General features: G+C 36.3%; 2 protein-coding genes across 4 annotated transcripts; one reads left to right on the top strand and one right to left on the bottom strand.

Annotated features, from left to right (window-relative positions):
- Positions 1 to 1146: 1146 nt before the first annotated feature.
- dnajb1b (DnaJ heat shock protein family (Hsp40) member B1b) lies at positions 1147 to 5091 on the top strand. Its single transcript, XM_039684313.2, has 3 exons — positions 1147 to 1766; positions 3177 to 3745; positions 4743 to 5091. The coding sequence occupies exons 1-3, from the start codon at positions 1547 to 1549 to the stop codon at positions 4977 to 4979; spliced, it is 1026 nt and encodes a 341-aa protein (XP_039540247.2). The 5' UTR covers positions 1147 to 1546; the 3' UTR covers positions 4980 to 5091.
- A 1718-nt stretch (positions 5092 to 6809) lies between these two features.
- Positions 6810 to 24056, bottom strand: LOC120487879 (adhesion G protein-coupled receptor E3-like). Of its 3 annotated transcripts, XM_089132680.1 has the most exons (20): positions 23925 to 24056; positions 22734 to 23117; positions 22596 to 22655; positions 21000 to 21044; positions 20278 to 20658; positions 20137 to 20193; positions 18335 to 18718; positions 18193 to 18252; positions 16401 to 16426; positions 14427 to 14501; positions 14100 to 14289; positions 13413 to 13532; positions 13120 to 13301; positions 12849 to 13010; positions 12567 to 12773; positions 12257 to 12489; positions 10426 to 10486; positions 10250 to 10341; positions 9308 to 9470; positions 6810 to 7408 (listed from the first exon to the last, which is right to left on the bottom strand). In XM_089132680.1, exons 1-20 carry the CDS (start codon positions 24049 to 24051, stop codon positions 7337 to 7339), a joined length of 3081 nt encoding a protein of 1026 aa, XP_088988806.1. In that variant the 5' UTR covers positions 24052 to 24056; the 3' UTR covers positions 6810 to 7336. The 3 variants fall into 3 exon arrangements, 2 of the variants coding, with proteins under 2 accessions (XP_088988806.1, XP_088988807.1); XR_016168981.1 differs by lacking the exon at positions 6810 to 7408 and having other exon boundaries at positions 9385 to 9470; positions 9851 to 10341; XM_089132681.1 differs by lacking the exons at positions 20278 to 20658; positions 21000 to 21044; positions 22596 to 22655.
- Between the last annotated feature and the right edge of the window lie 1419 nt (positions 24057 to 25475).

Raw genomic sequence — 25475 nt, forward strand, 5'->3', positions numbered from 1 at the left:
GAATAACCAAGCAGGTTGAAAATGTGCTTGAGTGTATATTACAAGAAAGCCTTATTTTTATTTCGTTTTATATAGCCTAAAGAGAGGACATTTAAAAGAAAAAATAGACATTATGATAGGCTATTTTTTTAATAACTCAATTTAAAACATTGATTATTTGTTATAAAACAATTACAGATTTTATGTAGCCTATAAATACCAAGCTGATTGAAAGTGTGCATGCATGTATATTACAAGAAGGCCTAACTGGTTAATTTCTTGTTATAAATATAGTATAAATTGAGAAATTCTGATTAAAAAAAATATATTTTTTAACATCAGGAACATAGGCTATAAGAGAAGAGACAACACTTTGATAATAAATACATTAAATTATAATTTATTCAAATAAAATAAATTAAAATATGTTTTCATATCCTAACGATGCAAAAAATTAAAATGAAATAAAACTAAATACACACTAACTGAAGAATCAACCAAATATCTTTCTCTGGATTTTTTTTATTGATTTTTTTTTTTTTACTTTATTAAATCATTTCAAATAACAAACAAGCATTTACACATTAACAATAAGACCAAACAGCATATTGTAAACAACATAATAATACAACATAAAAAAAAATCAGAAAAGCAAATTATAACAATAAATACGATTGCAGGGGATTTATTGCCATTTATTTAGAGAGTTTTAAGGCACTCATTTTTATTTATTTTAAAAATCGAAATAAACATTTAAATGCCACAAAACATGGAGAAACTTTAACAAAACTACATTTGTGTTGGGTGAAGTCAGCTAAACATTTAGGCAATAATATGCATGAGATCTATGATATTTTTATAAATTAGCACGGGTCTCTTAAATATATCTTTTTTAAATGTGAAAAAGCATAATTGCATGTTTAAAATGATGAGAGTTAGAGTATCATCAGGTACCTTGAGCTACGGCACAACATTCAGGTAAAATGGGCCTTGCATGGATACAATCAACATATTATTACACACATTGTTGTCCAAAAATACATCAAATATGACAATGTGATAGTCAAAGGCATTGCATTGTTTGTTTTTCTCTCTCTGGATGTTGGAGGTCAGTCGGTCAGTGAACGGATTATGCAAATGTGTGATTTACTAAGACGAAAGCGTCATGAACATGCGTGTTTACATCTGTGCATTTCAGTGTCATTGTTTAGTTGTGGTAAAAGCTTTTTATCTATTTATATATTAAAAATGCATATTGTTTAGTTTCGGTTTCATCTGTGTCCTGCAGTTCTATGGGTGGAGCGGCATTACGTGGTTTGGGTGTGGAAACTAGAAACAACCAGAGAGTTTGAGACATTTCTAGAACTTTCCTCACGGTTTCAAATAGGGACGAACCACAGCGAGACCGGGGCACAACAACCGCCGGTCGACGGGACACCAGCTGTCCAATAAAGTTATTCCAAGACCTATATATTTTTCATCGAGGATAAGTGGACGCGAACCGAACATTCTCGAGCAGGACTGTTTATTTTCATAGAATAGCGAGACTACCTAAAAGAAACGCTCAATGGTGAAGATGGGGAAAGATTATTACAGTGTTTTGGGGATTCAGAAAGGTGCGTCCGATGACGCGATCAAGAAAGCGTATCGCAAACAAGCGCTCAAATACCATCCGGACAAAAACAAGTCGCCCAGCGCCGAGGAAAAGTTCAAGGAGATCGCGGAGGCATACGACGTGTTGAGCGACCCGAAGAAGAAAGACATCTATGACAGATTTGGCGAAGAAGGTGAGTAAAATGATGGTATAACAGATTTGTTGCACCGCTTAACGAGGAGGAAATAAGAGTCGCTATAATATGCATATCGTTCAAAAACATTTATATCTGATTAGATCACTGACTTGATTATTTGTTAATGACAGCATTCAGGATATTGTCAACACAGTACGTAAGTTAGCCTAAATAACTGTTGGGTTTTAGGTCGAGATAATTAAGTCTGGTGAAACTACTGAAATGTTAATAAAGTTCGGCTTTACGATTCCATTGATTTGATCCGATTTGTGATACTACATGCTGATTGGCTATTTGAATGGTGAGTGCGTTCTAGAACGCTTGCTGGAATATTCTGATGGTCACGTGATGGAACGTCAGCAGTTCTGTCTGTGCATGTTCAGTGTTCAGTGTTCACCAAACCTTCTCTCACCATTGTGTCCTAGGGCTTGGGTTGTCCCCTTCTAGACATTTCTATACAACTTTAGTCTATTTTTAAGGAATAAAAGGGTAATATATTTAGTTTAATTTAAACAAAGGCCAATACGATGTCTAGAACATTTTTGAGCATTTTTTTGTGTGTGTGGGAGCTGGGGAGTGTCGTTGATCTTATTATTTAATGGAATTAAAAGGGATTTTTGTGAATAAAGTAAAAAAAAAGAAAAAAAGGAGAGTAGTGTTGGGTCAATTGTGGTTATGAAGTAATTCGTTTTAAACTCTGCAAATATGATATATTAAATGTTGCACACACAAACTCATTCGTATGTCATACGTCAAAAACGCAAACCGTTTCTTCTCATCACATTCCATTGTGAATTACATGAATCATGCAAATGATAGCATATTTTCACTCCAAAACATAATTATAATGTGAAATATAATGAAAAAAGTTGAGTGGTTTGCATCACTGATATTAGTCTGCTAATATAAATGTAAAAATGTTTTGTCAAATATTTACATCTACTTACACCTCACCACGCACTATTTTACTGCAAAAACTAGGAAGGGACTTTGGTTAGAATTATCTACATTTTGACATTGACGAGCACCATTAGACTGCCTTTTAAACTTTGTCATACTCACAACTAACAGTAATGGAGTGCAGCAGATTTGGCCATTTCTAATTATTGCGAGGGACTTGTTGTCCCCTTCAATGTCTATTGTGGTTATGGGCCTTTAAACTAAAATATCTGATTGTATTAATGATGATATTTTGCATAAAAGTTCAGATGCTGTGAATTTGAGTTAGGAAGGATGTCTCATGGAAGAACAGTTTCATGTCAAATTATACATATTCCTGGGCAGTAAAAGTTCTTAATACATCGTAATTCAATTTTGTCATTTGGTTTTTATGGGTTATCTATGAGTTTTATACAACACCGACCACACAGATGTGTAACATGTGACCTCTTTGTTTACCGTGTGCAGGACTGAAGGGTGGCGTCCCTGGCGGTGGAGGAGGTGGAAGTAATTTCACCTACACCTTTCAAGGGGATCCTCATGCAATGTTTTCAGAGTTTTTCGGAGGGCGAAGCCCTTTCGAACACATGTTTGGCCGTAACGGTGGCATGGACGAGGGAATGGACACGGATGACCCATTTGCTAGTTTTGGCATGGGTGGCATGGGCGGTTTCCCACGCTCCTTTAACACGCAAGGTTCTGGCGGAAGACTGGTCAAAAAACAGGATCCTCCAGTGACCCACGACCTGAGGGTCAGTCTAGAAGAAGTGTTCACTGGCTGCACCAAGAAGATGAAGATCTCCCGCAAACGCCTGAATCCCGACGGAAGAACGACACGCACTGAGGACAAGATCCTTACAGTGGAAGTGAAGAAAGGCTGGAAAGAAGGAACCAAGGTTACTTTCCCTAAGGAAGGGGATGAGACGCCAACAAATATCCCTGCAGATGTGGTGTTTGTGGTGAAGGATAAGCCACATCCAGTGTACAGAAGAGACGGATCGGACATTATTTATCCTGCAAAAATTACACTCAAAGAGGTAAGATGGACGCTTATTTTAAAGGAGAACTCCGGCGCAAAATGAACCTTTGGTCTAATTACACATTGTTACCTAGTCAACCGTTATCTGAGATTTGTTTTCATGATTACCGAATGTAAATAGTTTTATCTCTAAAAACAGTTTAGCCTATAACGCTAGTATATGGGGCATAGAGTAATGACAAATAAAAATCGCTTGTTATTACCACTAACAAGGCTCAAAATAGCCCCACACTAACACGACAGCATAATAAGGGTCCCTACATTCAAACCGAAGCATTGAGAACTTTGTCGGTGTCCGTACAGTTTAATAAGAAGATATTTTATACACACAGTCAACTTTGCGAATACAGGAAGAAGCCATCTTTGAAAAATAGTCTCTACCAGTCGATCTACGAACGCCGATCCAAGTCCGCTGAACTGTGCAGAATCTCATATGATCCGTTGTTTTCAGAAGAAACACCAACACGAACCGTTTTCTTCTCTTCAATATGTACACGTAGCCTATACTGTTCGCGCTCACCTTATCACCATATTCACATCTCACCAGCGCACTTGGATCGGCGTTCGTAGATTGACTGGTAGAGACTATTTTTCAAAGATGGCTTCTTCCTGTATTCGCAAAGTTGACTGTGTGTATAAAATATCTTCTTATTAAACTGTACGGATGCTGACAAAGTTCTCAATGCTTCGGTTTGAATGTAGGGACCCTTATTATGCTATCATGTTGGTGTGGGGCTATTTTGAGCCTTGTTAGTGGTAATAACAAGCGATTTTTATTTGTCATTACTCTATGCCCTATATACTAGCGTTATAGGCTAAACTGTTTTTAGAGATAAAACTATTTACATTCGGTAATCATGAAAACATATCTCAGATAACGGTTGACTAGGTAACAATATGTGTAATTAGACCAAAGGTTCATTTTGCGCCGGGGTTGTCCTTTAAGAGTTTGCTTACAAACCCTTTTTTAATCCCATTCTTCTCTACTTTTTCAGGCACTTTGCGGTTGCACGGTTAACGTTCCAACACTGGATAATCGCACGGTCAGCTTAACAACTCATGACATTATTGTCCGTCCCGGGATGAAACGGCGTGTCACAGGGGAGGGTCTTCCTCTTCCGAAATCCCCAGATCGTCGTGGGGACTTGATTGTCGAATTTGAGGTCAAGTTCCCCGAAAGATTGAGTCAGAGTGCCAAGGACACTATTGCAAATGTTTTGCTGGCTTCTTGAGCTGTTGTATACTGCAATCCTGGAGCTGTTGCCATTGGGAAATTTTTAAAGGATCTTAAAGTATTTAAAGGATGAATATAAGGGGCTGCTGAAATTGTCGAACTGTTGACTATCTGAACGAAAACCTTGCTTGAATGGACTGGTCCATGTGTCTTTGTCATATACATTTTGAACCTATGTTTCCTTTGGGTCAAGTCCAGCAGAAAGTCTCAAAGTGTTTTGTTGTCAACTTCACACATCTAAGTTTACTTATTCCAAAGATGGACAGTAGAGCATGTTGTGATGTGTATTGGCTACAATAATATAGTTTCTTATCAGCAGTCTGATCTAGGGCTGCAACTAACGATTATTTTGATAATCGATTAATCGGACGATTATTTTTTCGATTAATCGATTAATCGGATAAAAAATTTATTTCATTTTTTTGTTTATTATAACTAAATAAAACCCTAAAAACCACACTCTTTTGTGTGTTAAACAATCTTCTTAATACAGACAACTTCATTATATAGAAAAACAACAAATAAAAAAAATATATATGACTATAACCTATGACAAAAATGCTATTGTAAACTAGATTAGTGGATAACTCAGAAAAACTTAGCCTAGAAAAATCACAAGTGCACAATAATTTTATAAAATCTGAACATTTAGTGAAAAAAACATTCCTTAGTGGGGAAAAAATAAGAGACAATAAGTGTAGCACTATCTCTGGTAAAACGTTACACATTGCTCTTTGTATTGTTGTTATACATTCATGAAAAACATCGTAAAAATCAGATGCACAGCTGTTTAGTAAGGAAGCAATATTGACTGTGTATTATACAGTATCTTTGCAATAGTTTATTCAGCTTTTTCTTTTAACAGTTTTAAATTTCAGTTAGGCTACTGTGCACGTGAAGAACAATTATAGTGCGCCGAGTCTACTCTAGTGTTGTGATCTAACAGACACTCAGTAGAAAGTGATTAAGTTACAGCAATAAAAGTCTAGCAAGATAGTCATTATATTACGAAACCATAGACCTTTATCTACGGATCAATTATAATAATAACATTGAATCATCTTGGAAAGAGTTTCATCATGTTAACTGTTGTAACGCGACGCGCTGTTTGAACACCGAATAGAGAATGACTGACAGCCGCAGTGGAGGGAAAAGCTTACGTTAACTTGAATTTAATGACTTAAATATACATTTCTATCTCACATTATACTATAGTATGGCTTCATAAAGTATACACGATTAACGCAGGTCACCTATTTTGGTTTCAAAACGGCGAATTTGCCGAAAGGTGAATGATTTTCGTGTATGCTGCATATTGATAGCGGTTTCCTGATGCCCGCAAATTAGTTCAAACTCACGGAATCAAGAATGCGCATGCGAGACAGAAGATAATGTGCTCCAAACCGTCCGTGTTGCGCACAGACCGGCGAGGGAGAGAGACTGCGTGTGTGCCTCATGAAGCGCATGTAAGAAGCGCATGTAGCATGTAAACAATCCCCGTGACGTAATCAGACCAACTAATCGATAATGACATTCGTTGACAACGATTTTCATAATCGATTATAATCGATTTTATCGATTAGTTGTTGCAGCCCTAGTCTGATCCTTTGGACACAAGAACGTCTTTCTGTGAAAGCAGCCTTTATTTTTGCTTTTAATATGGTCTAATCAGTGACCACTTAGTTATGCCACTAAAAGTCATTTCCAATATTGTGGTGGCTCAAAGTGATGCTTGGACTTCTAAGTATGAGAAACAACACTTGATGCGGAAGTTATATGGTCAGAAACTCAAAAGCTCAAAGTCAGCGAGAGGACAAATTGATGCTAGATTTATTTAAAATAAACGACTCAAACTATTGTGGTTAATTTCTTATACAAAGTTAAATGGAACCTTTTTATGTTTTATTACAGATAATTTACGTTATTAATTGTTTTGAATAGTGAAATAGATTTTGTCTATTTACAAATTCTGAGGGATCTTTTGGGGTTGTGAGATTGAGTTATGAGATGTTTTGAATAGATTGTTTAAAAGAAAATAAGATTTGAAATGTTACAGATATCACATTGCTTTAATAAAACACTTTAAACTGAAAAACAATTACTTTATCTTCTTAATTTAGTGTATTGAATGTGTAAATAAGAATATAAGCATCTAAAAAAAAATGGTAGTTCCTCTATAAGAAATGTTGCACTTAAGAAAAGTATATATTCACATAAGTGTATTGACAGCTGTAAATGTATAGCATGTTAACTAGTAAAATTTGTAGACGAGTCTGGTCGTATAATATCTAAATCATGATAGAATCACTTTTATAATAATGACAATTCATTTGCCGAATATGGATGCCATAATATTCAGTTTTTCTTGGTGGTTGATTTTAGCCCACAGCAAAGACATCTGAAGAAGTTCCTGTACTGCAGCCTGACCTGGACAACAATGAGACGAGAGATTGTTTCAAAACTCTCGTAAAAAAAAAAAAAAAAAAAAAATAGAAGAAGAGAAATGAAAAATTAACTTAAAGTGTAAGTTAAAATTAGCCCATGACTCACCTCAAGTCATCCTACACCGTATTAAATTAACTCTCCTGACTTCACACTCAAGAGTGTTAGGCTATGTTTACACGGAAACGATTCTGAAGAGAAAACACAAAAGTGGCGTTGCGTCATCACTTTTTATTCTGCGTTTAGACGAGCGTTTTGTGTGGGAAATCCGCGTGCAAATGGTGACGCAAAAGTGTGAAAATCAATGTAGTATGCACTTGGTCAGGAGTGGTCTAGGAGTGTTTACCCTTTACACAGGAACGCGGCGGTGGAGCGTTTTTAAGATTTCCACTCTGGAGGGTGGTTTCACTTTTTTGCATTTTTAAGCCTCAAAAACGCAGTCGCCGTGTAAACGAAAGGCACATCAGATAAAATATTTTTACGTTTTCATCCGCGACCGTTCTCGTGTAAACAGGGCCTGAAGCAGTGTTAAAGTTAATGAGATAATCGAGTGATGATTGAGCATTATTGAAGACACCAGATGTTAACAAGCAGAATCACTTAAGGAGAAAATCACACGTCACCATTAGATTTTGTTTGGCTGCTGTAACTGAGTTAAAATGGCCAGATGAACCAAGAGAAAAGGTGATCTGGAGTTGTTGGCTATGTTTGGACATCATCATGTGATCTGAAATACTTAACACATTTAGAGAGTTATGTTTACCTCATTGATTACAGCAGCTCTTTGATTTAATAACATATGATTTCCAATATAATCAAAAAGATTTCTTGAAAATTGTTTTGATCAAATAACTTTTAAAAAGTATGTAGACAGCCTGTGAATCTTAACATTGGTGACAATAATAAAGCATGTTCCAGTGCATTCTGGGTGCCAACAATCAAAACTCATGGCTCCCATCATGCATTGCAGAATGAATAAATTACGATCTGAATTGTCTTGAGGCGGGCGTACATGGTGTGATTTTTGCAGTTTTACAAGCTCGCAGATGATGGCGTTGAAATCAGTGATACAACTTTGTATGAATTTTTTGATTTTCGAAATTCATGCAGGACAGTTGCGCCGTGTACCAGCTGATTATCAAGTTAACTGACTTGTAAGGTGTGTGCAATATCTCACGACCTCTTGAGTGTCCGAACTTGAAGCATGTACACATGCCTTTTGTAATTTCCTTTTCCTAACTGAATATCCTGTTTGTCACCATTGTTGAGATTCATACACTGATTCTAGACATATGTGCATGCCTAAAAGAAAGTTTACAACTTTTAAAAAATCTTTTGAGTTATATTGGATTCAGTGATGCTGTAATTAACAATATAAATCTAAGTCAGAAATAAAGTTCTAAATAAGTCTGTGATTGGTCAAATGATGATTATATCAAAACATCACCTGATCAACCTTTTCATCTGGCAGTTATACAATTTGTGATTTTCTCCATTAATGATTCTGCTTGTTAAACTCAAGGTGTCTTCAATAATGCTCAATCATCACTCAATTAAACACTTAATTAGCTCATTTATTTTGACACTGCTTCAGTGTTAATTTGACACTCTTTTTCAAAAATGTATAACTTTCATCACGGGTAGATGCACTTTGATGGACTTTAAAACAGAAACGGCCATTCACTGCCATTATAAAGCTTCGAAGAGCCTGGACATTTTTCAATATAACTCTGATTGTATTCATCTGAAAGAAGAATGTCATATACACCTATGATGAATTGAGTGTGAGTAAATCATGGGCTGATTTTAATTTTTGGGTGAACTATCAACTATCCCTTTGATATAAAGTAGGTGAGAGATAATTTTTCCGTAGACTTGTCTTACCTCATTATTGAGGACACAGTAGACCAGGAAGATGAAGGTTCCCTGCTGGGAGTTCAAGATCAGGAAGAGGATCTCCAGCTCCTTCCTGTCACGAGTGAAGAAACCCAGAATCCAGGAGCAACCAAGAACCACAAACTGAGCCAGTGTTTTAAATGTCATTATCCTGCAGAGAAAGATGGAGAGTTAATATATATTTATTGATAATATTGTTGTGGAAAATATGCAATTATCCTGTTATAATTATGCCTTTTTGTCTGTAGTACACTTCTGTATTATCAACTACACTAGAAACTTGTTTATTGAGAAAGTGGTTCATAAAGAAAAACATAATGTTTAAAGCATTAATTAAAAAGCATAGAGAGGAACAAAACATGTATTAGAAAGAGCTTACCTAAAGAAAGAAGGAAAATGCAAGCATTACCGTCAGATGTGTTGCGGACGAGGCACAGAATACAACAAAGAAGAAAAGTTTGAAGAAGGAAGAGTAAGAGGCGAATGGATTTATATAGACAGGTCTGAAGAAATTCCCAGAAATCATAACACCTCAAGACTTAGGATTGGAGAAATTGTCTGGAAGACACTGAGGGGATTTCCAAAGATGACAATCTCAAGAAATCAGATGGTCTATAAAAGGCTGAAAGGAGAAGATGAAGGCATTAATTAGAATGAATAAACCAATTAACCTGTAAATAATAAAACTATATTTAACTGAAACTGCCAAAAATCTTTGATTTCTAAAAAAGTGAGCTGAACAGACCCTGAAGAAGTCTTCTGACCTATGAATTGTGAGTATGAAAATTCAGATGCTTATGATTTAGGAGACGTTTGACTTACTTGACCTAACCTGAGAATAATCCAAATCAAGTTAAAGGTGAAATATGCACCATGATACAATATATATACACACATTTCATGGCGTGTTCAAATCATAATGTTTGTTACTTGGTTATCTTCATCTGTGAAACTTCAGCGTTCCGCTTTTTCAAGGTCGAGTACAGATTGATGATGATGCAGAGGAAGAGAATCATGTTTAACTGCACAGTAAGAGAAACAAAAGTAATTAATCTTTAATCACCGTTTTCCTTTGAATACAAAGTCATGATGAGAAATGGGCTCACTGCTAGTATGACGCAAACAGGTCCCAGAAAACTCCAGACATTATCCTTTTTAATCCAACACCTGTTTGGAGGAAGATAAAGACAAAAAATAAATCAATGATATATTTACAATTTGTTACAGAACCCACCCAGTTCAGCGGAGAGAAGGTTTTGTGTGATAATGGGTAATGCTCATGTAGTACATGTTTTTCTTTTGTATTTTCTTTGTCCTTTCACTTAATCTTAGATTTGTCAAGACAGAAGAAGTCACACTATTCATCTTTTCATTTATCTTTTTGTTGTTGTAACCAATAACCACTAGCTTACTCAATGCTCAGTCAGGTGGTTTATGTGTTCATTTTACCAGTTGGAATGTTAAAGGTTTAAACAATGAAATCAAATGCAGGAAGGTGTTGTAACATTTAGAAGATTAAATGTTCATATTGTTTTGTTTTGTTTTTTGCAAGAGACCCACTTTAAAAACTCAGATCAAGCCAGACTTTGTAAGAAATGGATTGGGCAAGTATATCATTCTAAATTTCTCAGCAAATCTTGAGGGGTGGCAATTATTATTAGAAGTGTATTCTGTTTTCTCCCTCCGGTGGTATATGTGTTATTGTTTCAGGCCTTCTCTATGGTTTAACCGTGACTGTGGCTAATATATACACATCAAATTAAGATGACGAAACTATTATTCAGAAATATTCGGTAACACTTTATTTCGATAGTCCACATTCTGATAGTTTCTTTGTCACAACAGTGGTGTTATTCAAACACACAGTTACAACAGCCAAAGAAAAGCTAAAGAATGAATTATTGGGACCAAGAGCCCAACTAAAGCAAACACTGATCACCACAATGGTGACTTAAAATGAAACAAATATCGGTAACACTTTATTTTGATAGTCCACTTTAGACATTCAACTAACTATAAGTAACTTTTCAACTAACTGTCATTAGAGTATCAGTAGACTGTCAGCTTAATATCTGCTAACACTTTATTTTTTGGTCTCCCAACAGACGTTCAACTGACTATAAGTAACTTGGCGACTACAAGTAAACTTATTCCCCTAACCCAAAGCCTAACATCTAACCCTAACCTAACAGTCTACTATAATATACTAATACTCTAATGAGAGTTACTTGACATGTAGTTGAAAAGTTACTTTTAATCAGTAGAACGTCTAAAGTGACTGTCAAAATAAAGTGTAACCAAATGTTCTCTCTACTCCTGACCTAAACTCACACTATCTTATAATGGGAGGGGATTTTAACCCTCTGGGGTCTAATATGTTTTTGCGGTCCTAGAAATGTTTTGACATGCCCTGACATTTGTGTTTTTTTTTTCAGTTGCTTATAAACATATTACCGGCACAGGTGAAATTACACTCTATTTAGCACAAACATGGCTACCATAATATGCGAGCAACATGTATGTACATGTTTGTATTTTTGAGAGAATATTGTTTATGCATGGTTATTGAAAAAAACTAAAAAATGAAAGTTTCTGAAATATAAGGCCACAAAACACATACTAAATATGCGTCCATAAGACTTTTGACTAATGGATGTTGTCGCCTAGAGTTTTTGCTTTAACAATCCGACATATATTCTACACTTGAGGTAATATGCTTGACATAATTTGTATTACACTATGTATTGAGATTCTTTTGATTCATTTCTTTTATTTATTTTTTATTTGTATAACTACTTTTTTCTTTATTTATTTTATAGGGTGGGTGACCATATTTTTCACTATTCTCCTGTATCTGTATCCTGGTATTATTGTTAAAGTTCAATAAACAGAAAAAACATGGATGAAGGTGTAGATCTCTAAATCACTCAAACTCACTCTTCACTTCCGTAGCCTTTGGTATTCAGCCCGACAGACACGGCCACCACAGCCAGAGCAACCGTATATCCAATCACACACAGGAATCCATTGCTAAGCACCTCCCTCTTTTTGGAGCTGATCTGTGATAGGTTCTTCACACAGATGAAGAGCAGCACAGCTTCAATGAACATCCACACAAAGCCGGAGAGAAAGAGGAAGTGCAGCACTCCTGATATCACGGCACACAACACCTGGAGATCATGAGAGACGGTTATGATGATTCTCAGTGAGACTGTGCTGAGCTGTAGAGCTCCTTCATCATTCTCACCTGATGACGGCGTATGAGTCTCAGGAACTGTTGTGTGAGCAGGAACAGAAGGTGAGCCGACAGAAGACTGATGCAGAGGTTGATTCGAGCCACATTATTCACTCCAGGACTCCACTGACAAAGGGCAAAGGTCAACAGGGCCAAACTGAAGAACACCAACCCCACGGTCACACACACCAAATTCAACAGGTCCAGCAGAGAGTCGCTCTGAGAAAACATGTCAGAGAACATGAGTGCTAAATCTGTGCTGTTCTTCAATGCTCACTATAAATGTTCTCGTACCTCTGATGGGCGGCTGGTTTGCATGATGAGAGCGAATGTGGACAGATGAACACACGAACACACAGTGTAGCTGCTATTGGTCTTTAAAACAGAACAACCATCTACAATCCACTCGCTGATATTCCAGTACACACAGGACAGAGAACCGTTGGGGTCAAACTCCTGCAAAAAGAAGAAAGAACATGCAGAAAATATTACAACACTGAATATTAGATGTTTTCAGATGTTCATCAGTTCTCAGGTTGGACAAAAACACATTTCAGTCTCTCACTCTGATGTGTTTGAAGGTGAAGTTGACTGGTTTGGTGAGTTTAGTGTTGGTGGTTTTGGGAAGAGTAGCTGAGATCACAGTGGACATCATGGTTTTAATCGTGTCATTTGATGTGTTGAAGAAGTCTGGCTTCAGTAGATTCTCCATTGTGTTATAACTCATGAAAGCCACAGCAGCTGATCCTGTGTGATAGAAATAGAAGAAACGTGTATTCAATACAACAAAAACCTGTAGTTAAATGTGGTTTAGTGATATTTCTTCTAAAATGTTGTATTAAAACACATCTCACATACTTGTTTCATTGTTGTTCTTGGCGATCCCAATGAGATCAATGTCCACAGAAGAATTTATCGTGTCAAGTCGAGGGATTTTATCTAAGGTGATATTGGGTCCAACCATGAAGACTTCAACCTCTGATTTAGAAAATAAGCAGTTAAGTTTTTTTGTTTTTTTTATTAAAGTTGATTCAATCAGCACAAATGTGCAAACAAAAATTTAGATAATAAAGGGATTTATTAAGTGATGATTGAACATTAGTGATGAACGCCTGCAGTAAACAAGCAGAATCACTGAAGGAAAGAGAAACACAAGAACTACAACTGACTTCAGCCACAGCCTAAGGCTACCTCAATGAAACACACCTGATTCAACTCATTCTCACATGGGGATATAAGAATTTGTTTAAAAAAACATCAATTTTCAATAGTTTACAACAGTTTAAATTGACATTGCATGTGTGATTAATAACTTTACATTGATTTTTATCTTATTTTTCTCATGATACCATTTCCAGAGTGTATTCCTCTGTCAAAGGCACTGGAATAAGTACCGAAGTCAATTTCTGGGGACAACTCAGAGGACTGACAATGGCGACCCCGTAGATGATGTTGCTTACCATCCTCCACAACAGGAGCTAAGCAGCTTTCTTCCCTGCTTTATATTATCTGAGTTTCATCATCAACAACAGTTTCTCCACTCACCTACAGCAGCAAGAGTAAAACTGACACTGTCGTTTGTGTCTGTCGGCTTCACCAATGTGGAGATGAGTTTCTCGTTTGCTTTTAACACACGGTTTCCATAAGAGGCTAGTTTAGCCTCGCTGATCGATGATGACGACTCTAAAATCTCCCCTGAAGCGTTGAGGACCATATCCAAAATACTGGTCACATTCTAATTTATTGATCAGAAAAATTTGATTACTGTCCATGTAAATATTAAGAACACCAATCAATCAGAAGTGCGATGTCAATCATGTAATTGACAATTACGTCTGATTTGATTATATTTTTTTTCTCTTGAAGACTTACAGTCAAAGGAAGCACTTCGTTTGTAATGTTCTCGATCCCCTCAAGAATATTTTGAAGATGTTTTTCAGAAAAACTCTGAAATCAAAATTGAGAAGACATAATTTGACGATGTGCACTGTAAAAATGAAAATGACTGAATCTGTTAAATCTAATCAATAAAATTGAGGCAACAGATTACAATCAATATTATTAATGAAATTTAACAAATTAGAATGGAGTAATAATTAACCAAACATATTAATTAAAAGTTAACCATTTAAATTGAGTAAAATTTAAAAAAAAATTCTTGGGCTCTTGAAAAAGTTGGGCTCTTGACCCTTAAATTATTAACTTTAGATGTTGTTTGGCTGTTAGACGTGAATTATAATAGCCAGATGAACAAATAGAAATGGTGATCTGATGGTGATGGCTATGTTTTACCATAATCATTATTTCACAATCATTTGACCTGATCAATGAATTCACATAGAGTTCAGTTTAGGTTTACTTAATTAATTATAGCAGCAATGTCCTTAAACGGTATAATATTTTTTATGATTATTACAAGGTAATCCATAGATTTTTTTATAACCTATATCAAATACAAAACTAAAACTTTGCTCTGGTTTAATGTTTAGACACAGAGAGATCTAGAATTAGCCTGTGAATCTCAACAATGGTGACAATAATAGCGCATGTTGCAGTGCATTCTAGGTGCCACTAATCAAAACTCATTCATGGCTCCCATCATGCATTGCTACATGAATAAATAATGAGCTTATGTTCAGAGGTGATCTGTTTGTCACCACTGCTGAGATTAATACGCTAATTCTTGATGTCTGTTTGTGCCTCCATAAAGTAATTTCTGAAGTTATCTTTTTATTGTTTTGATCAATTGGTTGCATTGAAAATGCTAAAAAATATGATGCTGTTCAAGGCCAATGATGTTATAATTGATCAAAAAAACCTTAGTCAAAAACTGAGCTCTATATGAGTTCATTGGTCAGGTCAAATGATTGTGAAATAATGATTATGTTAAAACACAACCAACACCATCAGATCACCTTTCCTATTTGTTCATCTGGCTATTACAATTCACATATAACAGCCAAACAACATCTAAAGTTAATGATTTAAGGGCCAAGAGCCCAACTAAAACACACACTGATCTCTATAATGGTGACTTAAAAATCTCGGTTTTATTCTTCTGTGATTCTGCTTGTTAACATCAGGTGTCTTCAATGATGGCAATGAAAAAAAGAGTTCTTACGTAATTCATCTTTGACGTCAGTCTGTTATTCCGATATTTTTGTTTAGAAAAATGTGTAAAATTTTACTCAATTTAAATGGTTAACTTTTAATTAATGTGTTTGGTTAATTATTACTCCATTCTAATTTGTTAAATTTAATTAACAATATTGATTGTAATCTGTTGCCTCAATTTTATTGATTAGATTTAACAGATTCAGTCGTTTTCATTTTTACAGTGTGTGAGCGATGATTGTAACGTAATGATGCTGAGTGCCTCTGAAATGAGACACAGACCGGGTTTTTGAACTAATTTCAGTATTGAATGAGTGAATTACAAATGTTAACTTTTAAACCTTTGTCGCCACCCACTGGTGTAAATGAAAACACTCTTCTAAAGGAGGTTTGGCAAATAAATGAATGACGGACAGTTACGTATTTCCAACATGTTATGACGCAAGCTTAATGTTACACCTAATAACACACAAATAACAAGGGCATTTGTAGTAACTTATAGTGTTAATTGATTTGCGAGTCCACAAACTCATTCTTTCAAATGACTTTTGTATGAAGAGCATTCGCAGGTCGACTCCACACCCCATATAAAATCAGCAATTATTCATATTTCAGAGTACACACTCACACACACATGTCTAAAATGCACATGTTATTGCACTGCTTCAGTTTGGACTATTATTAATGGGAGCTGTGAGTCTCTACAACTTCAAATTCAGAAACTCAACTTACGGTGGGTCCTTCCTGCGGCGTTACACCTGCAATGACAGAAATCAGCATGAAGACAATAATACAATACACTGTAAAACTTGGTTCCACTTAGACTTCAGTCATATATCTTTTCCATTAAGGGACAATATTTTCCCCCTTTACTTTATTTGCCAGTGCTTTTTTTTTCAATAGAGCAATATGCAATGATGGTAAAAACAAAGTGATACTTTGAAATATTAAAAAAACGGTAAGTCACTGTCTTCTCAATGAGCGAGTCATTGAGTCATTCTTACGTTCAGCTGTATTTATAAATGAATCACTGAATGATTGACTCACGATTTGTTCAAAGCTGCCGAATTGTTTACGAAACACTGATGTGTGCTGTAGTTCTGCCCTGTCCTTCGTTGACTTGGAACTATTATAAATATACTTTATTGAAAAATAAAGTACTTACAGCGCAGTCAACATTTGAGATCATGTGATGATCGCAGTGACATCACACCATTCTCATGCAGTCATACTCACAGTGTCAGTAATATATGAGCTCATTGTGAATTCAAAATGTCGAGGATTCCCTGGTGAATAATGTGAAAAAATATTAAATAAAGTGACTATACGGGTTTGGAATTATGAGTGCGGATCAGCTGTATCCTTGAAGCCATATTGAAATAGTCAAACATGATTTCTCTGAACAACATCTTGAGCACTGATGTTCAAGTAAATGTCTGTAATGATATAACTGCACATTTCACAGTCTTTCCCCCCTATAGACACAAACACACTCACACATCAATGCTACAGATCCACAAACATTCAGCCTAAACACAATCCAACAGAGGAGTCATCAGCAGTGTTGGGAGTAACGCATTACAAAAGTAATACAGTACAGTAACATATTACTTTTTGCTGTAACGCAGTAGTGTAAGGCATTACTAATCAATTTTCAGTAATATTTTACTCGTTACATGTTCAGTAAGGCTTGTATTACAGTGTAGCTATTGTCTGCTTTTACTTCTTAAAGGCAACAGACTGTGTGAAAGTTTTAAAGCAGTCTTTTAGTGCCAGTTCAGAGCGGTCGCGTCTGTAACATTGTTTTTTCCTCATAAATGCGAACACGAAAACTAAAATAAAATGAATATTTTAAGGTCTATGGAGACTGGAGAGCCAACCCTTCCTCATCCGATTTGCGCAGTGTAATTAACAGAATTACAAAAAATATATTTTACCTCCTATTTTTTTTTGTCACGCATGAATGTGTGTCTTTTCCCTAATATTAAAAATAAAACATACTGATATTTGTCTAATGTCTGGAGTCCTTTAAGGAAGTAGCCTATATACGTTTCAATACATGAATTTTCTGAGAATTTTTATTTCAAGTTTTGACTGCAAATGTCATGTCCATAATGCTGGACTTCCCCAATTTTAAATAATTTATCCTCAACTAGTTTTGTGGTGTAGGTCTACGTATTTTATAATGTTAACTTCAAATAATTTAAAGATAAGGCAGCATTGGATCTGGACGGTAAGGAGAATAACGCTGGAGTTGGAAGAGGTGTGTCGCGATTCTGTAGGTTCGTGGATCTGAGTCGTGTGGCGAATCGCGATTTCGGTTTCATATTGCATATCGTTACAGCCCCAAAGTTAAGTTCTACTTAGTTATTTTGGTGAAAGTAACTCAAAAGTAACGTATTGCAATTCTGAGACAGTAATATTGTAAGGTAATGAATTACTTTTAAATAACAGTAACAAGTAATACCTAATGTATTACAGTTTGGAAGTAACTTGCACAACACTGGTCATCAGACTACATTACCAGCTGAGGTCGTCTGTGGTGCGACTGTTGTATTCGTGATGATGCTGATGTTAGTAACAGCTGGGGAAATAATCACAGATGAATACTCATGAATTAATTAACTGACTCAAATCATACCAAGAGCTTTTGAACACATAATTACCTGCACAGTATGCTGAATTACAGAAAGCTGGACTGACTAGCTCATAAACATAATAATCTCCTGGACAGGCTTTGACTTTAATGGGATGAGACCCGTAATAGCAGCAATAACTCCCAGCGTAACTGCAGACATCTCGAGTGACGACTCCATCTGTTACTGTTGGGTGTCCACCACGGATCCACAGTGGGTAATTAGTGCCACAGCTGAACTTAGCAACACACGTGTCTGGGATATGAGCGCTAGTGTTGTTAATGAAGAGACGATACCAGCCGCTCCAGGGGACAGACCAGTCACACATGTAGGAGTTTGAGGTCTGACTGCTGTTGGCTCTCCATGGATCGTCCAGCTTAGTGTAGTTGTTGCACGGGTCAACAGAAGGATAAGCTGTAAAAAACATGAAAACAATTATTGCTTAAATTCTATAATACTTTTTCATGAAATTGATTGAATTCACTGAGGCTAGTTCACTAGAATGAATATACACCAGAGCTACCAGAGGCCTCAGCAAACGGCCAACAAGCTTTAAAGGGATACTCCACTTTTTTTGGGAAATAGGCTCATTTTACAACTCCCTCAGAGTTAAACAGTCGAGTTTTACCGTTCCTGGTCTCATTGACTTCCATAGTATATATTTTTTTCCTACTATGGAAGTCAATGAGACCAGAAATGGTCTGTTTACTGATATTCATCTAAAAATCAGAAAATCGGCTGAATGGATTCGAAAACGGTAAAACTCGACTGTTTAACTCTGGGGGAGTTGTAAAATGAGCCTATTTCCCCAAAAAGTGGAGTATCCCTTTAAAATAACATAAAAAAAAACCTCAAAATCAATTTGTAAAAACCTTGATAAAGCAAAAAAGTGTGATTTTTTAAACTTCAAAACATTCATTTATTGTGTGTCTCTCTGAAATGCTTGATTCTGATTGGTCAGTACAGGTTCTGTAACTAAAACACAGTCTATGTTATTGATAGCTCCTACAAAACTGCACACACTAGCTTTAACTAGCGGTCTAACATCTACACCTACACTCTAAGAAGAGTTGTTAAAAATGACACGTGTCAGATTTAACACAAGCAGTGTGTGTGTGTTCAGGGACAACATGTTGTGTAGATTTTAACACATGTAGTGTGTGTGTTCAGGGACACAACGTGTCAAATTTAACACACAGCCTGAGTCGTTTTGTGTTACCTTTAACACAACTAATGTGTTCTTCGTGTGTTGAAACCTTTTACACCCTAATGCGTTATAGTTACACAGCTTGTGTCAGATATATGACTGCAGTCGGTGTGTATTTGCCAGTGTTTGAATGAACACTAGATAGTGTTGTTAACTTGTGTTTGTGTAGTCCAGTGATGTTTAATAAAGAGTTTGTTTTAGACATCATGAATCTACATACACAAGCTCTTTTTTTAAAAATTAACTGATGTTGATGTTTTTTTGCATTTGAAAAAGACATTTCAAAAGAGGCAGGATGTGATTGGCTGCCAAAAAAACCCTGTTAATCTTTAAGTTTTTATTAATTAAGATTTTATTTATTTATTGTAAATGTACTGTTTATTTATTTTAGAGATATGGGATACCTTATCAAATATACCTATAATTATTTTCATAAACACAAACTTCCCTCCATCCATTGCTATTCTATCGTTACAATATAAGACATTGTGTGTTAAAAATCTACACAAGTTGTGTCAAAATACCATTAACACATTATACTGTGTGTTTTTTAACACATCTCTTTTTCGAGTGTCTGTCACAAACACACACACTATTCACTGATCATCACAGTGTGTTACATTACCAGGTGAGATGGTCACTGGTGTGACAGTTGTAGGGCTGGTGTTAATGCTGCCAGTGTCTGAAAGTTTGGATGAATAATGATTAATCAACAGAAACACAAATATCATGAATGTGTAGAAAGAGCTCATGTGAATATAATTACCTGCACAGTATGATAAATTACAACGAGTTGGTTTGACCAGTTCATAGACATAATAATCTCCAGGACAGGCTTTGACTTTAATGGGATAAGACCCGTAAAAGCAGCAGAAACTCCCAGCGTAACCGCAGATATCTCGAGTGACGACTCCATCTGTTACTGTTGGGTGTCCACCACGGATCCACAGTGCGACATTAGTGCCACAACTGTACCTCGCAACACACGTGTCTGGGATATGAGCGCTCATGCCGTTAATGAAGAGACGATACCAGCCGCTCCAGGAGACAGACTGATCACAGTTGTAGACTGAAGCATATGTATTACTGATGGATCTCCATGTATCGTTCAGCTCAGTGTAGTTGTTGCAGGGGTCTGTCAGATTAGCTGTAGTGAACATATATTAAGAAATCATAACCTGTTATTTTTAATAAAATGCTCTTGCTATAAAATCTATCCAGAAGTGCAGCTTTAGTCATTCCTATCTATGGTAATTTCCAATTAACAAAATATTACTTTATAACGGGGAAGCAAAACTGCCAATCTTGAGTAACACAGCAGAAGTGAACATTATAGCAGACGATCACAAACAGTCTCCTTCAGGAAAAATATGACTAATCTCCAGAAACACATTGATTTCCCGAGATTTAATTGCGGTCAGAATAAATTTCTTCATTGTCTGCAGACACAAGCTGAGAAAAACTGGACAATTCAGCACAATACATTACCAGTGGAGGTTGTCTCTTGTGTGACAGTTACAGAGGCCAAGAGATCTGAGATTAAAAATGAAAGCGAATACAAATTAATTAACAAATTACAAAAGATTTGAATCAGAACATTTTAGGTGAACTCTGGTAAACTCTTGGCTGTCCAGTACATGAATAACGTCACAGCTCAGTCTTCTGAGTGAAAGAAGTGTGTGTTTCTGGACAAGGACAGTATACCGTACACACATTTACAATGGAGGGACAGAAAACTCTCGGACTAAATCTAAAATATCTTAAACTGTGTTCTGGAGATGAACGGAGGTCTGACGGGCTTGGGACGAGTCATTAATGACATCATTTTCATTTTTGGGTGAACTAACCCTTTAAGAGGGATTCATTTGGAGTTGCAGCTCAAACACACTGTAGGATCATTCGATCAATGAAGGCCCAATCTTATAAACCCAGTCAACTATTTAATCTCACAGCGATCTCACCATGAGCTCAGGACACTCGTGATGTGTTCACAATCTGAGGTCACAGTGAGATAAAAGTGTATCCTCACTGTGTGCTCAAACTATGGACACAATGTGAGGTCAAAGTGCACACAAAGACTAGTAATGCATTGCAGCATGAAACTTTTGATTGTCACCATGGTTGAGGTTAATACACTGATTCTTGATTTCTCTTTGTGTCTAAATGACACAGTAGTTCAAATGTTTGTGTATTATTATGCAATTAATATTCTTTATAAATGATACTGAGACTGTTGGATCTCATACTGTATAATCAGCACAGGACTTTTGTAATATAATATACAATAGCAATAATACCTTACAAAGACTGCACACACTAAATCTAAAGTCAGTTGTATGTTGGAGAAAGCTCTTATAAGAGAAATATGTTATCTGTGTGTGCACTCGTACTGTGAGCAGACCATGTGACATCACTGTGACATCACTGTGATATTGTGTTGAGAAACAGGATAAAATAAAATAAATTCCATTCTCTCTGGATACCTGGAATCAGTGTTACAATTAGTGTTACCCAAGGCATATAAATTTAACATTTTTGTAGCACAAACGCCATCAAAGCGATGAGAGCTTCATTTCTTACAATGTTTCTCTAAGGCGCTGAAACCGGAACTGATACTGAACTGCCATTGGCTGATATGTGTTTGAGGGGCGGGGCTTACTGATAGGTGGAAAACTATGAAACTAAAATCTAAAGTTGACTGTCACTCTATCTCCTTTCAGTCTGTTCAAAATGTACAAATAATCATACAATCATCACACATTTCCCTTGCAAAACTAACCATAAACGTCTGTGTATATTCCCTGGTGAATAATGTGAAAAAATATGAAATAAAGTGACTATATGGGTTTGGAATTATGAGTGCGGATCAGCTGTATCTTTGAAGCCATATTGAAACAGTCAAACATGATTTCTCTGAATAACATCTTGAGCACTGATGTTCAAGTAAATGTCTGTAATGATATAACTGCACATTTCACAGTCTTTCCCCCCTAGAGACACAAACACACTCACACATCAATGCTACAGATCCACAAACATTCAGCCTAAACACAATCCAACAGAGGAGTCATCAGACTACATTACCAGCTGAGGTCGTCTGTGGTGCGACTGTTGTATTCGTGATGATGCTGATGTTAGTAACAGCTGGGGAAATAATCACAGATGAAAACTCATGAATTAATTAACACAAATAATTCCAAGAGCTTTTGAACACATAATTACCTGCACAGTATGCTGAATAACAGAAAGCTGGACTGACCAGCTCATAGACATAATAATCTCCTGGACAGGCTTTGACTTTAATGGGATAAGACCCGTAATAGCAGCAATAACTCCCACCGTAACCGCAGACATCTCGAGTGACGACTCCATCTGTTACTGTTGGGTGTCCACCACGGATCCACAGTGGGACACGAATGCCACAGCTGTACTCAGCAACACACGTGTCTGGGATATGAGCGCTCATGTTGTTAATGAAGAGACGATACCAGCCGCTCCAGGAGACATACCGGTCACACATGTAGGAGTTTGGTGTCTGTTTCCTGTTGGATCTCCATGGATCGTCCAGCTTAGTGTAGTTGTAGCAGGGGTCAACAGAAGGATAAGCTGTAAAAAACATGAAAACAATTATTGCCTAAAAAAATCATATAATACTTTTTCATAAAATTGATTGAATTCACTCTGGGACAACATTTGTGTAGATTTTAACAGATGTAGTGTGTGTGTTCAGGGACACAACGTGTCAAATTTAACACACAGCCTGAGTCGTTTTGTGTTACCTTTAACACAACTAATGTGTTCTTCTTAAACAGAAGTGTGTTGAAACCTTTTACACACTAATGTGTTATAGTTACACAGCTTGTGTCAGATATATGACTGCAGTCAGTGTGTATTTGCCAGTGTTTGAATGAACACTAGATAGTGTTGTTAACTTGTGTTTGTGTAGTCCAGTGATGTTTAATAAAGAGTTTGTTTTAGACATCATGAATCTACATACAGAAGCTCTTATTGAGAATTAACTGATGTTGATGTTTTTTAACATTTGACAAAGACACTGCAAAATAGGCAGGATGTGATTGGCTGCCAAAAAAATCCCTGTTAATCTTTAAGTTTTTATGAATTAAGATTTTATTTATTTATTGTAATGTATAGTTTTATTTATTTTAGAGATATGGGATCCCTTATCAAATATACCAATAATTATTTTCATAAACACAAACTTCCCTCCATCCATTGCTATATCGTTACATTTTAAGACACATTGTGTTTTAAAAATCTACACAACTTGTGTCAAAATACCATTAACACATGCTGTGTTGTTTTTTAACACATCTCTTTTTCGAGTGTCTGTCACAAACACACACACACTCATATTCACTGTTACAGATCATCGTTCACAGTGTGTTACATTACCAGGTGAGATGGTGACTGGTGTGACAGTTGTAGAGCTGGTGTTAATGCTGCCAGTGTCTGAAAGTTTGGATGAATAATGATTAATCAACAGAAACACAAATATCATGAATGTGTAGAAAGAGCTCATGTGAATATAATTACCTGCACAGTATGCTGAATTACAGAAAGTTGGACTGACCAGCTCATAGACATAATAATCTCCTGGACAGGCTTTGACTTTAATGGGATAAGACCCGTAATAGCAGCAGAAACTCCCACCGTCACCGCAGACATCTCGAGTGACGACTCCATCTGTTACTGTTGGGTGTCCACCACGGATCCACAGTGCGAGACTAGTGCCACATCTGCCAAAATCAACACACGTGTCTGGGATATGAGCGCTCATGCTGTTAATGAAGAGACGATACCAGCCGCTCCAGGAGACAGACTGATCACAGTTGTAGGAGGAGGAAGTGTTAAGTTTATTATTGATGGATCTCCATGTATCGTTCAGCACAGTGTAGTTGTTGCAGGGGTCTGACAGATTAGCTGTAGTGAAAATATATTAAGAAATCATGACCTGTTATTGTTAATAAAATGTTCATGCTACAAAATCTATCCAGAAGTGCAGCTTTAGTCATTCCTATCTTTGGTAATTTCCAATTAACAAAATATTACTTTATAACGGGGAAGCAAAACTGCCAATCTTGAGTGACACATCAGAAGTGAACATTATAACAGACGATCACAGACAGTCTCCTTCAGGAAAAATATGACTAATCTCCAGAAACACATTGATTTCCCGAGATTTAATATAGCAGTCAGAATAAATTTGTCTGCAGGGTTATGTCTGCAGACATAAGCTGAGAAAAACTGGACAATTCAGCACAATACATTACCAATGGAGGTTGTCTCTTGTGTGACAGTTACAGAGGCCAAGAGATCTGAGATTAAAAATGAAAGTGAAAACAAATTAATTAACAAATTACAAAAGATTTGAATCAGAACATTTTAGGTGAACTCTGGTAAACTCTTGGCTGTCCAGTACATGAATAACGTCACAGCTCAGTCTTCTGAGTGAAAGAAGTGTCTCACAGTTTAAAGGGTTAGTTCACCCAAAAATGAAGATGATGTCATTATTTCCTTTCTGGACAAGGACAGTATACCGTACACACATTTACAATGGAGGGACAGAAAGCTCTCTGACTAAATCTAAAATATCTTAAACTGTGTTCTGGAGATGAACGGAGGTCTGACGGGCTTGGGACGAGTCATTAATGACATCATTTTCATTTTGTGCACACAAAGTGCACACAAAGACTAGTAATGCATTGCAGCATGAAACTTTTGATTGTCACCATGGTTGAGGTTAATACACTGATTCTTGATTTCTCTTTGTGTCTAAATGAGACAGTAGTTCAAATGTTTGTGTATTATTATACATTTAATACCCTTTATGAATGATAATGAGGCTGTTCTATCTCATACTGTATAATCAACACAGTCACAATAATCTATAATACTGTACAAAGACTGCACACTGAATGTGAAGTCAGTTATATGTTCGGAGAA

This window comes from Pimephales promelas, chromosome 6 (assembly GCF_988280905.1).
Source record: "Pimephales promelas chromosome 6, fPimPro1.hap1.1, whole genome shotgun sequence".
Taxonomy (NCBI): Eukaryota; Metazoa; Chordata; class Actinopteri; order Cypriniformes; family Leuciscidae; genus Pimephales; species Pimephales promelas.

Excerpts from the sequence above, each read along its gene's own strand:
- dnajb1b (XM_039684313.2), top strand. The coding sequence starts at position 1,547 with ATGGTGAAGATGGGGAAAGATTATTACAGTGTTTTGGGGATTCAGAAA. Across the intron at positions 1,767-3,176 it reads TGACAGATTTGGCGAAGAAG|GACTGAAGGGTGGCGTCCCT; the intron begins GTGAGTAAAATG and ends TACCGTGTGCAG. Across the intron at positions 3,746-4,742 it reads CAAAAATTACACTCAAAGAG|GCACTTTGCGGTTGCACGGT; the intron begins GTAAGATGGACG and ends CTACTTTTTCAG.
- LOC120487879 (XM_089132680.1), bottom strand. The coding sequence starts at position 24,051 with ATGAGCTCTTTCTACACATTCATGATATTTGTGTTTCTGTTGATTAAT. Across the intron at positions 23,118-23,924 it reads ACCAGTCACCATCTCACCTG|CTTATCCTTCTGTTGACCCC; the intron begins GTAATGTAACAC and ends TGTTTTTTACAG. Across the intron at positions 20,194-20,277 it reads TAATTTATCATACTGTGCAG|ACACTGGCAGCATTAACACC; the intron begins GTAATTATATTC and ends CCAAACTTTCAG.